Genomic DNA, 13,460 nt, shown 5'->3' with positions numbered 1-13,460 from the left:
TGACTGACAGAACACAGCATTCTGGAAGAAGCTGTCACTTTTTACTGATTTCTGTTTCCTGATACATTCTTAATTTCTTCTTTCCAGAATGTTAAAAAGAAAATGTACGGTTGCACTGAAGCATTTTTGGCTGATGCCAAATGGATTTTGCACAACTGCATTATTTACAATGGGGGTAGGTATTAATGTGTACTTACATCCTTAGATATGAAACCTTGACATAATTAAAGTCATGGAGCAATTTGTAGACTTCTACACTGAAATGTAATGACCATAGTGCCTAAAAACAACAATTTTTTTTTTAGCAAGTGGAATAAATAAAACTATAGGGCCAGATGCAACCTGTGCTGTCACTTACTCATTCCACCTTAGAGAAAAGATTTCAAATAAGGTAAAATCATGGAATGGTTTGGGTTTATAGGATCAGTGAATGGTTTGGGTCTTAAATGATCTGATCCAATCTGCCTCATCTAGTTCCAACCCCCAAATTGCTTTAATGTTTTGCATCATGCAGCACTTAATTGAGACATAATTGAGAAGATCATACAGCAAAATCCCTCATTGAAAGAGTGTGTCAGTGGTGGGAAGGATACAACAGGCCACAAAAAGGAGCATTTAAAGATTATTAAATGTTACATTGAGAAAAAAGTGCTGATGTTCTGCATTTGCAAGCATGTAGTTCATGCATATGTTTTTACATAGTTTTTTTAGATATTCTCTTTTGTTTTTACAGATGACTTTTATATCTGAAAACTGTTGATTTTATCATAGTTCTGCTATAACAATTTTCTTGGTTTAAAGCATTTTATTGTTTCCTCAGGAAATCACAAATTGACACAAACAGCAAAAGTCATCATCAAAATCTGTGAGCATGAGGTATGAGTGCCCCACTTAAATTAATTGTTCTGTGTGTTTAGGGTTCCATGTCATGTATTTGTGAGTGACTTAATACATATTTTCCAAGATGTGTATTGCAGATTTATAATTTTTGTAGGTTTCCTTACATTAAGGTATGCATATCCATGACCTACAGAATGGCATTTGGTAAAAGCATTGCCAATATGTCTTCCACTAGGATATGCACTATTTATAATTAAGCCTTGTGGGGAGGGAGAGGGAAGAGGAGAAAGTGGATATATGGGTTCTGGTCAAAGGCACCTGTCTTGTTAATGAGTATTTGGAGCTGATGCATAGATGTACTTTTTGTGGTTCTTTTACTGTAACAATATGAATTTCCTCTAAATAAATGCAAATGACCATCTTTTGGACTCTGTTTAATGTCTCCAATAACTTTGCTTTTTCTTTCCAGATGAATGAAATTGAAGTATGTCCGGAATGTTATTTAGCTGCTTGCCAAAAACGCGAGAATTGGTTTTGTGAGCCTTGTGTAAGTTGAGAATTGTGGTAGTCTAGCTACTACATTAAACTAGCAGTTCTCATTTGACTGTTATCCCCTCTGTTTTAAACCTGTGGTGGTTCCTGAGCCAAGGAAAGCTGCTGTAGTTTACCAAGCAGCTTGTGCTGGGATACCATCCTTGTGGAGTCAGACTGTCTCAAATTGCTTAGCTGTAAGATTGCAGGTTTTCACAAAAGGATTGATCCAGTCAGAAATAATTGTAATGGCTGTCAGCAACCAGTTCACAAGTTCTCTGTCCTCAAATATAAGGTAACTGCCTTGTGCCAGCAGTGCTTATGTGTGGTACCCTCAGTGCTTGGAGGATTTCTGAAATGTGAACATCTTTCTGCAGATGTGCATCAGTTGAGACCTGCTTTTTCTTTCATTGATATCATATGATATAATATAATCTATTGATAAGTTGTTTCCTGTTTAATACTGAACCAAATGTGGGAAGACACCTTAAGAGTCTCAAGTAGAAGTGTGTAATCCATCAAGTTCTTTCTTGGACTGTCCTGGTTTCAGCTGGAATAAGAGTTCCTTTTCTTCTTAGCAGCTGGAGCAGTGCTGTATTTTTGATTCAGTATGAGAATAATGTTGATGACACAGTGATGTTTTGATTGTTGCTAAGTAGTGCTTACCCTAAGTCAAGGACTTTTTAGTGTCTTATGATCTGCCAAGACACAAGCCTAAGTGAAAATTACAGCATTTCAAAGATTGGGTCTAGCCTAACTTATGTTATGCTATATATTTGGAGAGGACTAATAAAAAATAAATTATTAAAGAAGTGCAATTACAAGCATTTTAATCAAGATGTGTAAGGTTTTATGTTTAGCAAGTTTTTTTAATATAATTTTATCATTTTGTCCTCTTAGGATTTATTTTGTTTATAGTAAAATGGAATTTTGTATATGGCAAATGCCTTGTGCATGTTGGATTTTTATTGAATCTAAGCGATACATACAATTTTAAAAAAATCATGTTATCAGATTTGAAGCTAGTACTGTTACATTTTCTTACTGTGTATTTTGCCTCTTCCTCTAGAGCAATCCCCACCCTTTGGTCTGGGCTAAACTCAAAGGCTTTCCATTCTGGCCTGCTAAAGCACTGAGGGATAAAGATGGGCAAGTCGATGCCCGTTTCTTTGGCCAACATGACAGGTGGGAGTTGAAAAAAAGGCTGTCTTTGGCTGTTCTTAAAAAATTTATGTTGTAATTTTGTGTGCTTACAAGTTTTTGGATCCTGTCTTTAGAACCTTGACTCTAACAAAAGCTGTGTAATACTGTAGCAAACACAGTTTTAGTTCCTTACATGATTGTAAGATAAATCCATAATCTGGTGAATATGCAGCTTAATTCCTGTGTCTGGTGTTGTGCTGGGGAGAGCTGCAATTCTTAAGGGTGGAAGAAACCAATGAAGTCATTTATATTGTCTAAACATTATGGGAATATATACACACCCGTAGGTTTAAAAAATACAGAAATATAACCTGTGTTGAAAATGCAGTTTTGCTCTGAAGGGAGTTCTCTGTACTTGTGGATCCTCTGCTTAGATGGACACAGCCATGATGAATACAAGTTGATTTGCCATGAATTAGAAATATAAATCTATAATAATATATGATAAAAACCCAACTATGCAGGGCCATGGAATAATTAAGTCAAAGTTCCTGCTGTCTTAGGGTCTTGGCAGGCAGTTTCAGGGTCTGCTTCATTTCATGATAAATAAAATCTCTCCAGTACTTGCTGATGGAACTTTTCCTGGCACTGAGGAATTTGGCCAACCTGGCCTGGGGTGTAAAATATTTCTAAGGAGGTGCTTGTGAAGTATTCCTTTCCTTACCTGCTTTTTACATTTTTGGGCTATGACATATAGACTGTTTAGCAATGGCTGTCTTACAGTTACATAGACTGTTCCAATTTGGAATATCTTGTCATTTGACCAGTGTTAAGTCATGTTTTCTTGCTACTGGGTAAAGGAAAATAAGCCACTGATAATCCAAGGCATGCAATTTGCTTACTTACCAAAACTAAGCACTGAAATATTAAAAGAATGTAATGATGGTTCTTTAAAATTATCTGAGCTACTTATATCTTTATGATTAGGCAAAAATAAATTAGTATTTGCATAAAAGCTGGCAATGTCAATTCACAGTATGAAATGTAGTTATATTATCTTTTTCTGTTTTATATATAGGGCCTGGGTTCCAATAAATAATTGCTACCTCATGTCTAAAGAAATTCCTTTTTCTGTGAAAAAGACTAAAAGCATCTTCAATAGTGCAATGCAAGAAATGGAGGTTTATGTTGATAACATTCGTAGAAAATTTGGAGTATTTAATTATGCACCTTTCCGGACACCATATACTCCCAACAATCAATACCAAATGTTGTTAGACCCTGCAAACCCAGCTGCTGGAACTGCAAAGACAGACAAACAAGAGAAAATCAAACTAAATTTTGATATGACGGCGTCACCCAAGATTCTGATGAGCAAGTCCATGCTGGGCAGTAGCACAGGCCGCAGGATTTCACTGACAGATATGCCACGGTCACCAATGAGTACAAACTCCTCAGTTCACACTGGCTCTGATGTTGAACAGGATGCAGAGAAAAAAGCAACTTCCAGTCATTTTAGTGCCAGTGAAGAATCCATGGACTTCATTGAGAAAAATACAGGTAAAAAAAAATAAAAGAGGTACAGGACTTTGGAAATGGGCTAGTTTTATTCTATGTACTTTTTAATGATAGGCTGAGTTATGACTTGGTTTATGAAGAAATTTTAAAAAAAGGGATGCACGTAACTTTCAGTATCACAGATAAGAAAGAACAGTTCTTTCTGTCACCTTGAGAAGAATGAATAATCTTGAATAATGATTCAACCTGTTCAATTTAAATAGCAGGAAAGAGTTGTAACTATTAAAGTGAATGGAGAGTGGAAATAAATACAAAAAAAATTAGAACTGTCATCAGTAGGTGTTCTGGTTTTAAATCTGTCTTTATTAATTTTCTACTTTTTCAGCTTCTCCAGCACCAACAAGAACAGGTCAATCAGGGAGCTTGTCAGGCAGCCCCAAACCTTTCTCTCCTCAAGCATCAACGCCAATTTCTGCTAAGCAAGAAAGAACTTCCACGCCAGGAAGCATTCTGAATCTTAACCTTGGTTAGTTTTGATGTTTGAAAACCTAATATTCTTACAGCTGAACAAACTATGCTGGTGTCAGTGCAGCATAATACAAACAAATGTGCTTGTATGTGACTTTAAATGAGCAAAGGTCTTTAAATGAGGCACACATGTCATTATTGTTTTATCAGATTTACTGGGTTTTTTATCTTGTAAAAATATTTGGTTTTTTTTGTTTCTTGTTGATGAAAGAAAGTGGTTAAAGGATAATTTTTTTCTTAGCTGAACTGTAAACATGAATGTGTCTAAACAGTAGGTAAGTTTCTAAAGGTTGTAATTACATGAACATTGCTGCTCTTCACTATTCAGTCTCTCTCAAGTGAATTGCTGGCAAGGTTTTCTTGTGATCTTTAGGATTTAGGATTTACTAGGGCTTCTCTCTTGCTGCCTTCACATCACCTCCTCACTGACCATCCCTCTCTAGGGAGATAGATGGATGAAAGGAATTAGCAGAATTCTTGAAGTCTTGAAACTCCCTAGAAGTAAATTTTGGGATTGTGGAATTTTGAAAGATGGAGTAGGTAAGTACTAAGTTGGTAAAACAGCTCTGCAAGCCAAACATGTAAATCAGTTTCCTCAGTCATGCTTTGTTCCTGTGAGTGTTCTGATTCAGTTCTGGTTGCTTTTTACCTTCACGTGACCTTACACAGAGAACCAGGATTTTGCCCCCTTGGTGTTAGCCAGGTCCTTCAGGAAGGCTTAAGTTCAAATAATGAATTCATGTCTTTAGTGCCTTACAGGTATTCTGATTCTGGATACAAGTCTATTTTTCAGTGGGTCATATGTGTGGACATAGTTGTAGAATTAATTTCTTCTGCTGCACTGCAGCTGTTTGTCACCTCATCTGAGGTGACAATGCATTTGGAAAAACATTAAGAAGTACATAGTGCTGCAGTTGTTTGAACCACAGATGGGAGACATCAGCTGGAGCACTTTGAATAAATAGCATAGATTGGAAAATCTGATATTATGGCCCATGAGTAATAACATAAAAGAAGTGCTTGTACGCTCTCGAGTAGAATATCTGGGGTTTTTTCAAGTTTAGGGGAATTTCCTTTATTAAATATTCTTCTTGTTAATGTGAGTGAACAGCCCTTCTTCATTTAATAGTGTCAGCTGTGCCAGGCATGTGTTCTTCTGTGGATATTAGAATTTTCCAATATAACTCATTGTGTCTCATTGTCATACGTGATGTGAACAGAGTTTCTCTCTGCAAAAACAAAAGTGAGAGTCCAGAAAACAAAGACACTTTGTATCTTCAGAAGAGTGCTAGGAGGATTCTGTGCTCTGTAGTTCAGCAAAAAGGAAGGAAAAATAACAGAAATGAACCATCTGTTGCTACTGGCACACTTGCTAATTGGCATATACTGAGAAATGTGTTATTCTATCTTGAATTTACTAATTTGTCCAGTGAAATAATCTACATTTTTATATGTATTCTCATGACCTAAGTTTTGTATTTTAAATGATGACTATAAAGATTTTATGTGTCTTATAATATTATAAAGATTTTAGTTCTATTTAATTTTCTCTGTGAAGGTAGTAGTAAATAACAGCAGTAGTTAAGTAGAAGTGCTGTCAGACAGCTTTACAAACCTGAATGGGGATTTCTTGATAAATTCACATTGATGGAGAAAAAGTCCCCATAAATTTAAGCATGTGTTTTGTGTTTGAATAGAGGAAGAATCCATTTTTTGTAGTAAAGTCATTTTAGAGTTACTGTTTACCCCACAATTACAAAAAAAAAGTGCAGCATGTTGCAGATTGTCTGCATTTCTCTTTGGTGAAATGTGTTTTCGTGGGGTTTCTGTGGTCGAGATGACCTCGAGGTGTTAGAAAGTCTCTTTTTCCCTACCCTGAGATCAAAGAAGGAGTCAGGATTCTCCAGCTGTGTTTTTCAAGGTTGTTCATTCTCTGTTATCTAGAACATTCTTTTCCTGACCTGCTGAGGTCTGTCTGTGGCACACTGACCGCCCCAGAGGCGCTGTTATCTTTTTATACTAAAAACTACGTGTACATTATTTACAATAATTTTCCAATACCTATCACCTATGTTAGACAGTGTGTTTCTACTCTAAACCAATCCAAAAGTGCCACCATCACCGAGAAGATGGAGGCTAAGAAGAAGAAAGAAGAAGGACAAGGCATGCCCAAATCCCTCCATGTTGGCTTCTGAACCCCCATTCTAAAAACCCAAAATTTTACTTTTTCACCCTGTGACAAACTATCATTCTGCTTAAACTCTCGTGGCTTGTAAATCCTCATATAAAGTTGGTAATTTTTTCCATGGGTTAAAAATCAAAGGCACAGGTGTCTTTGGCTTCATGCCAAGGTCTCTGAGCCCCCTGGCAGGGGCTTGAGCCATCCAGGGCAGCCAGAGGGATGTCCTGGGTTCCGACAGTGTTTTATCTGGATAGCCATCTTTTCCTTGTGTAAAATCTCTATTCTGAGCTGTGTTTGTTGTTGCAGATCGCAGCAAGGCTGAGATGGATCTGAAGGAGCTGAGTGAGTCGGTGCAGCAGCAGAGCACCCCCGTGCAGCTCATCTCCCCCAAGCGCCAGATTCGCAGCAGGTTCCAGCTCAACCTTGACAAGACCATCGAGAGCTGTAAGGCACAGCTGGGTGAGTGTCCCTCAAGAACTGCAGCCACATTTCTCCTCACAGAGAAAAGCAAGGCACAATTCTTCCCAAGAATATTTCTGGGTTTCACGTTCTCTGAACAGCAGAGGAAGGAAAAACAATTCTTGTCATTTGCTGTGCCTGTGTTTGTGCAAAAGTAGAATGCAATATGGAGATTGTTTCCCCAAAGTGATGTTGTTTTGTTTCCTTGGCCTGCCAGGGCCAAGAGAGTGTGTGTTCAGGTTCAGTTTTAGATGTATAGAATAATATAGTATAATAAAGTAATTAATTAGCCTTCTGATATCATTGGAGTCCTCCTCATCTTTCCTCCTTTGTCTGGGCCTATGACCAGCCAGCTATAAAGAACACTCAAATTGGAGGTCAAATAAGTTTTTGGAAAGTAAAACCATAAATATTTTATGTTTTAAAACAAGAGCAGAGAATATTCAAACTCTTTGTGGTAAGTAGAATGCACTGAACTAGTTTGTTTTAAAACACAGTGAAACCTGATGCTTCAAATTTTTCTTTCATCTTTTAACCTCTTTTGGTACCGTTCTGATGTGGATAGTATGAGAGGATTATAGTCTTAACTGCTTTGCATGTTGAAAAATTGGAGAATTCTGCCTAAATTCTGTCAGTTGCACAAAGTATAATGAATGTAAGTAACTAAATATAATCAGGTGAATAGTGTTGCTGATTTTTAAGGATTTTTATCTTGTGGATAAAAAAAATTCGTTTTTGTATTTGTCTACATTGGACCCTGAATTGAACAATAGACCTTGCAGGTAGTGGGAAAAAGCAGTGAAAGGAGGGCCATTGAATGAAATAAAAATATTTATTGGAGTATGTAGAAGTTCATTCTTATACATTATGGTGCTGGGATAGGGCACTAAGCTTTGTAGCTAAAGGACTGATAGTTAAGGTAATGGTATGTGTACACTTTGTTCCAGTATATAGAGAGTATTTTCTTGGTAATGTCAGTCAGTCTGATGTCAGCATGGAATGTACTTTCCTTCCCACAATTAGGAATAAATGAAATATCTGAAGCTGTTTATACTGCTGTAGAACACAGTGACTCTGAAGATTCTGAAAAGTCTGATACCAGTGACAGTGAATATAGCGATGAGGATCAGAAATCAAAGAATGATCAAGAGGATGGGGAGGACAAGGAAGGTGCAAGAAGTGACAAAGAATCATTGAGCTTGAAAAAAAAACCCAAGCCTCCAGCACAGAATGAAGACAAGGAGGAACTTAAAAGCACAAGTCCAGAAGTGGAGAAAACAGAAGAACAGGTCAAGGAAAAGACTGTTTCAGATACTGAAAAAGAATTTTCTGAAAAGGGAAAGAGTTTACAGCATCCTGCAAAAGAAAAGCTGAAAGGGAAAGATGAAACAGACTCTCCAACTGTGCATCTAGGACTGGACTCTGATTCTGAGAGTGAACTTGTCATCGATCTAGGAGATGATCATTGTGCCCGTGAAGGAAGGAAAAACAAGAAAGAATCTAAAGAATCTTCTCCTAAACAAGATGGTAGGATGAAATTATTTCCTTTTGTTTACCCTCTGTTCTGTTCTTACCAAAGGTAGAATTGCCACCTTTATTTTTGCATTAAGATAAAAATTGTTTTAATACAGATATTTTTAGGAGTGTTTGTTCATCCTTTGTGACTATGAAAAAGTTTTCAGTGCCCGTTGTAGTTTCTGGTTTAAACAAAATTAGTTTTACTGTTTCCTTTTGGCAGAGTGGAACTATGAATATCCATAATTTTTGCTGGGCAGGACCCAGCACTTGGCCTTACTGAACCTGATTAAGTTGTGCCAGCCCACTGATTCAATCTGTCAAGATCTTTGTAGAGCCTTCCTGCCCTTGAGCAGATCAGCACTCCTGCCCAACGTGGTGTCATCTGAATTTGGTTGACAATGTCAGTTCACTGTTGTTTAGAAAGTTTATAGTTCCTTCAGTTAGTGCTCAGACATTAATCCTTTAGAATGTTTTTTCTCCTGAAAGAAATTGGGATGACAGGTGAAAGTGGTAAGGCAGAAACACCCTAACAAGTGCTAACCTCTCACATATCTTTTGAATGAGGTCAAGCTGGTTTTTCTTGGTTTTGTACTTCTTATTTTGCTTAGCCACTGATGCATCTGAATTGCCACCAGTTTCCACTAGACTGAAATGACTTTACTTGTAGAATATTGATTATGATTGATTATTGATTTTGAGGAAAAACAATTCAAAGCAGACTGGAAGGTGTATATATATATACTAGTTCCAAAAACTAGATGGAAAATTACAAATCAGATGTGTTGGTGAAAAGCAGGCATAACATTTTGTTTTGTTTAGTTGTAGGTAAAACTCCACCTTCCTCCAGTGCAAGCACCCAGCCTCTACCAGAAACTCCAGTGCTCACCCGCTCTGCATCACAGACCCCCCCAGCTGGTGTGACAGCAACCACCAGTGCTGCTTCTACTGTCAGTGCTCCCTCTGCTGCCACAGGGAGCCCTGTGAAAAAGCAGAGGCCTCTGCTGCCCAAGGAAACTGCCCCTGCTGTGCAGAGGGTGGTGTGGAATTCTTCAAACAAATTCCAGACATCTTCTCAGAAGTGGCACATGCAGAAGGTACAGAGGCAGCAGCAGCAGCAGAGCCAGCAGTCTCAGTCACAGCAGCCTCAGTCCTCTCAGGGGACAAGATACCAGACAAGACAAGCAGTTAAAGGTACACACTTTTCTAACTCAAATGTGCCTGTGGTCCCATAATTCCCCAGTAGTGATCCCTGTGCTCCAGGAGGGCCCAGCCAAGAGTTCTGCTGTATAAACAAAATCTCAAAGTGTGCTTCTACTCTGATAAGTGTCTTTAGTATAGAAGTTACTCACTATACTTGCTCTTTCTGGTGTCTATTTAGAGTCATGTCTTCTTATTTTAATGACAAAAAAACTGTGTGTCTGTGTAAATATTTTTGCTTTACATAGCCATAACAGACTTGGAAGGGTGAATGGAATAATTTTCTGGATCATATGCTAAAACCATTAACTATTCCACTTGCATGTTTACCAGTGTCACCTCAGTATCTACAAATAACTTCCAGTTTTATGTGACAGATCTGAAGGGTTTTTCAGAGTATAATTTGACAACAGTGAAATTACCCAGGCTCCAGGATTTGTCTTTGAAATCCCTGTTGTTTAACAAGACTTTGATGCTAGTTTACTGAGCAAACAGCCCTGGCATTTCAGAATGTTTTCACAACTGTTTTCTCACCATCCCTTTGCTGGAGCCTTCACCAATAGCTGGCACAGGGTAACACAAACCTGTGCTGCTGATGCTTCCCTTCACTTAACAGCAACTTTATGTAAATCAGCTTCATTTGTCATTTCAAGTTAATAAACTGAAATGTTTACTGCTGTGCCTGATGAGGAGACATTCTCCACTCTACTGACACCACTGGCACACAGGTGGTCTTGTAGAGGAGAGAGGTTTGGTGATGGTTCACATACAGACATTTACAGAGGCTCATTTCTCTGGGCCCAAACTGCTTTTGTTCCTGTCATTTAAGCAGTGTTGAGGAAGTGGCATCTTTCTGCTTTTAGACTGCACAAATTGATACAGAAATATGGAGTGAGGAAAAATAAATGTGAAAATTGGAGAAGTTAAATGCTAAACTTTAAATAGAATCATACTTTAATACATACTTTAATAGTAGGGGCTAAACTTTGTGTTCAGCCCATGAGTTTGTTTCCTCAGTATTGTTTACTATTGAGCACATCATGGCAATGTTCCATCTGAAATATTATACTCTGGAAATCTATCATGTGAAAGCTATAAAATCTATAGATTTCTTATATACTGATTTGGCATAAAGAAAAATATAGCACATAAAGATGAATAAATTGTTTATTTTGGTTATTCCACCACTGAGGATATTGGCAATGAAGACATATTTTATAATATGAATCAGTAAAAATAGCTTGAAAAGTTTTATTCTTAAAAAACCACCATTTTAACAATACTCCAGCAGCTAAGTCATTAGAACTGAGAGAGACTTCTGCTCTGGCCAGTCTAAAGTTTCAAAGTTATATTTACTTCATTACCTCTAAGCCTTACAATTATGTACAAGTTCAGTGGCTGAGTACTGTGTAATTAATCATTAGATGGCACCATTGTATAAATAATACAAATTTGAAATGGCTACATGCACACAGTTTAGTTAGATATTGAAGGTAGAAAGTTTGCCTGTTGTTTTCATAATTCCTTGTGTGATCGATCCCCTCAATGTTCTCTTTTCTTAGCTGTGCAGCAAAAAGAGATCACCCAGAGCACTTCCACATCCACTATAACCCTGGTCACAAGCACTCAGCCCATTTCCATGGTTACCAGCTCTGGATCTGCAAGCACACTTTCTTCTTCACTCAGCACAGACTTGCCAATTGCAACAGCTTCAGCTGATGTGGCTGCAGATATTGCTAAATACACCAGCAAAGTAAGTTCTGGAGGAAGGTTTTAATGAAGTTGTACCTTTCTTTTCAAGTTGTACCTCTCTTTTAAAACACCCTGTAGTTTCATCAGGTGGGTCAATGTGTGTTCACACATTAAAGAGATGCTAAATTGTTAAAGAGAAGGGGTGGTCTCATCATAGTGACAGTGAGGGAAGGGATGTGAGCTTTCCATACTCTTTTAGATACTTAGATTTTAAAAAATCAATGAATACTATATATTTTTGCATGGAGTTTCTTCCCCAAATTCATGGTTATATATTTTTTGTTTATAAATGATATCAATAGCAGTTTCTTAGAAAAGTAGAAGGTCAAGCAGTTCACCTGTTCAGGACACTTAAAAATCAGTCCTGATCAAAATTCTTGTGCTCTACCTTCTAAATAAGTAGAACCAAGTAAATATCATATATTTAGAGAGAGAGAAGGGTAGCAATATAGGTTCCCAGTAGAGAAGTTGAAAGAAAATGAAAGTGAAAATCTATTAAAAATATATACCAAGGAATTATTTTCTCTTCTTTTTGTCTTTTAGATGATGGATGCCATCAAAGGAACAATGACTGAAATATATAATGATCTTTCAAAAAATACTACCGGAAGTACAATAGCTGAGGTTAGTGTAAGATTAAAAAACCCCTTCCATTTTAAGTTTGAAAAATGCAAATTAGTATTTTTATGTATATTTAAATGTGCTACATAACTGTATCTACAAAGTTTCATATATGAAGATTGTCAAGAGATAAGTAATTTCTGTGCTGTTTTAGAAGTAATGATTAGAATGGTGGAAAAATACCAGGTGGGCTCTGTAAGATAAGCATTAAGCATCAAACCCAGGTTCTTCAATCTTCTGTCAAGAATTTGCTACCTTTGTAAAAATTGGAAATGAAGTTGTTTTTTTTTTGAAAATAGATTATTTGTAAACTGTGTAGTGCAGAAGTTTATTACAACCATAGTTTTTAATACTTCTTTGAAATACTTTGAAACACTTTGCATTTTTAATGAAATGCTATACATTGCTTTTGATATTCCCTAAGGGGTAGGACTTAGTATGTTCTAAGGGGTTTTTTTAATCTTGAAAAAGCAGATTAAGCAGTGCAAATTAAGAATAAATGGGAACAAATAAAGCTCAAAGTGTGACAATTTGTTTACCTGCTTTAACCAAAATAAGGAAGTCAGTTTTGAGCAAAGATGTTTGTATTCCTGATCCACAGTGAATTGATAATCTTGCTTTTCTAAGCCTCATCTAGTTAAAATAAAAGACATGAAATGTCATGCTAATAAATGCAAACAGCACTGAGGAATACATTCTTGATTCCAGTCAGAAATTTGAGATGTATCAGTTTTAGAGAAATCAAGTTTAACAGAAGTTAATGTAAGTTTAACAGAAGTTTTTTGTCTTCAAAGAGTCCTGTGCTCTTTATGGTGAGCAAATCCAGCAGACAGATATTTTGAATACTTCACACTTTGGTTTGGGGTTTAATATTGTCTTTTCCTCATGTTAATATGAAGGAACCTTGATGTAAACATTGCTTTGGACATGTTTTTTTATGTAATCATAATGCATTACACACCATGCCCTGTTTGTTATTACTAACTATTAAATTTTTAATATTTAGATTCGGCGTTTGAGGATTGAGATAGAAAAACTTCAGTGGTTACATCAACAGGAACTTTCAGAAATGAAACATAATCTAGGTATGAAAATGACAGTCCAAAACAGTGTCAGGTATTGTCCTACATAGAAAATGGAAATGCTTATAGTATGTGTTACCTTCATCACA

General features: G+C 36.8%; 1 protein-coding gene across 5 annotated transcripts in view; it reads left to right on the top strand.

Moving 5' to 3' along the window:
• ZMYND8 (zinc finger MYND-type containing 8) overlaps positions 1-13,460 on the top strand; it is a 48,913-nt gene that overhangs the window by 28,486 nt on the left and 6,967 nt on the right. For all 5 annotated transcript variants that reach the window (XM_066561841.1, XM_066561840.1, XM_066561837.1 and 2 more), the window contains exons 7-18: positions 88-175; positions 821-876; positions 1,310-1,387; positions 2,441-2,556; positions 3,593-4,074; positions 4,418-4,558; positions 7,049-7,201; positions 8,225-8,728; positions 9,539-9,910; positions 11,479-11,669; positions 12,212-12,292; positions 13,296-13,374. In XM_066561841.1, coding sequence (XP_066417938.1) covers positions 88-175; positions 821-876; positions 1,310-1,387; positions 2,441-2,556; positions 3,593-4,074; positions 4,418-4,558; positions 7,049-7,201; positions 8,225-8,728; positions 9,539-9,910; positions 11,479-11,669; positions 12,212-12,292; positions 13,296-13,374 — 2,341 coding nt within the window. The remainder of the gene's footprint in view (positions 1-87; positions 176-820; positions 877-1,309; positions 1,388-2,440; positions 2,557-3,592; positions 4,075-4,417; positions 4,559-7,048; positions 7,202-8,224; positions 8,729-9,538; positions 9,911-11,478; positions 11,670-12,211; positions 12,293-13,295; positions 13,375-13,460) is intronic.

The sequence above is a fragment of the Molothrus aeneus genome, chromosome 17 (assembly GCF_037042795.1).
Source record: "Molothrus aeneus isolate 106 chromosome 17, BPBGC_Maene_1.0, whole genome shotgun sequence".
Classification (NCBI taxonomy): domain Eukaryota; kingdom Metazoa; phylum Chordata; class Aves; order Passeriformes; family Icteridae; genus Molothrus; species Molothrus aeneus.
Note: the sequence above shows the minus strand (reverse complement) of the source record. Positions and strands in the feature narration are given on the sequence as shown.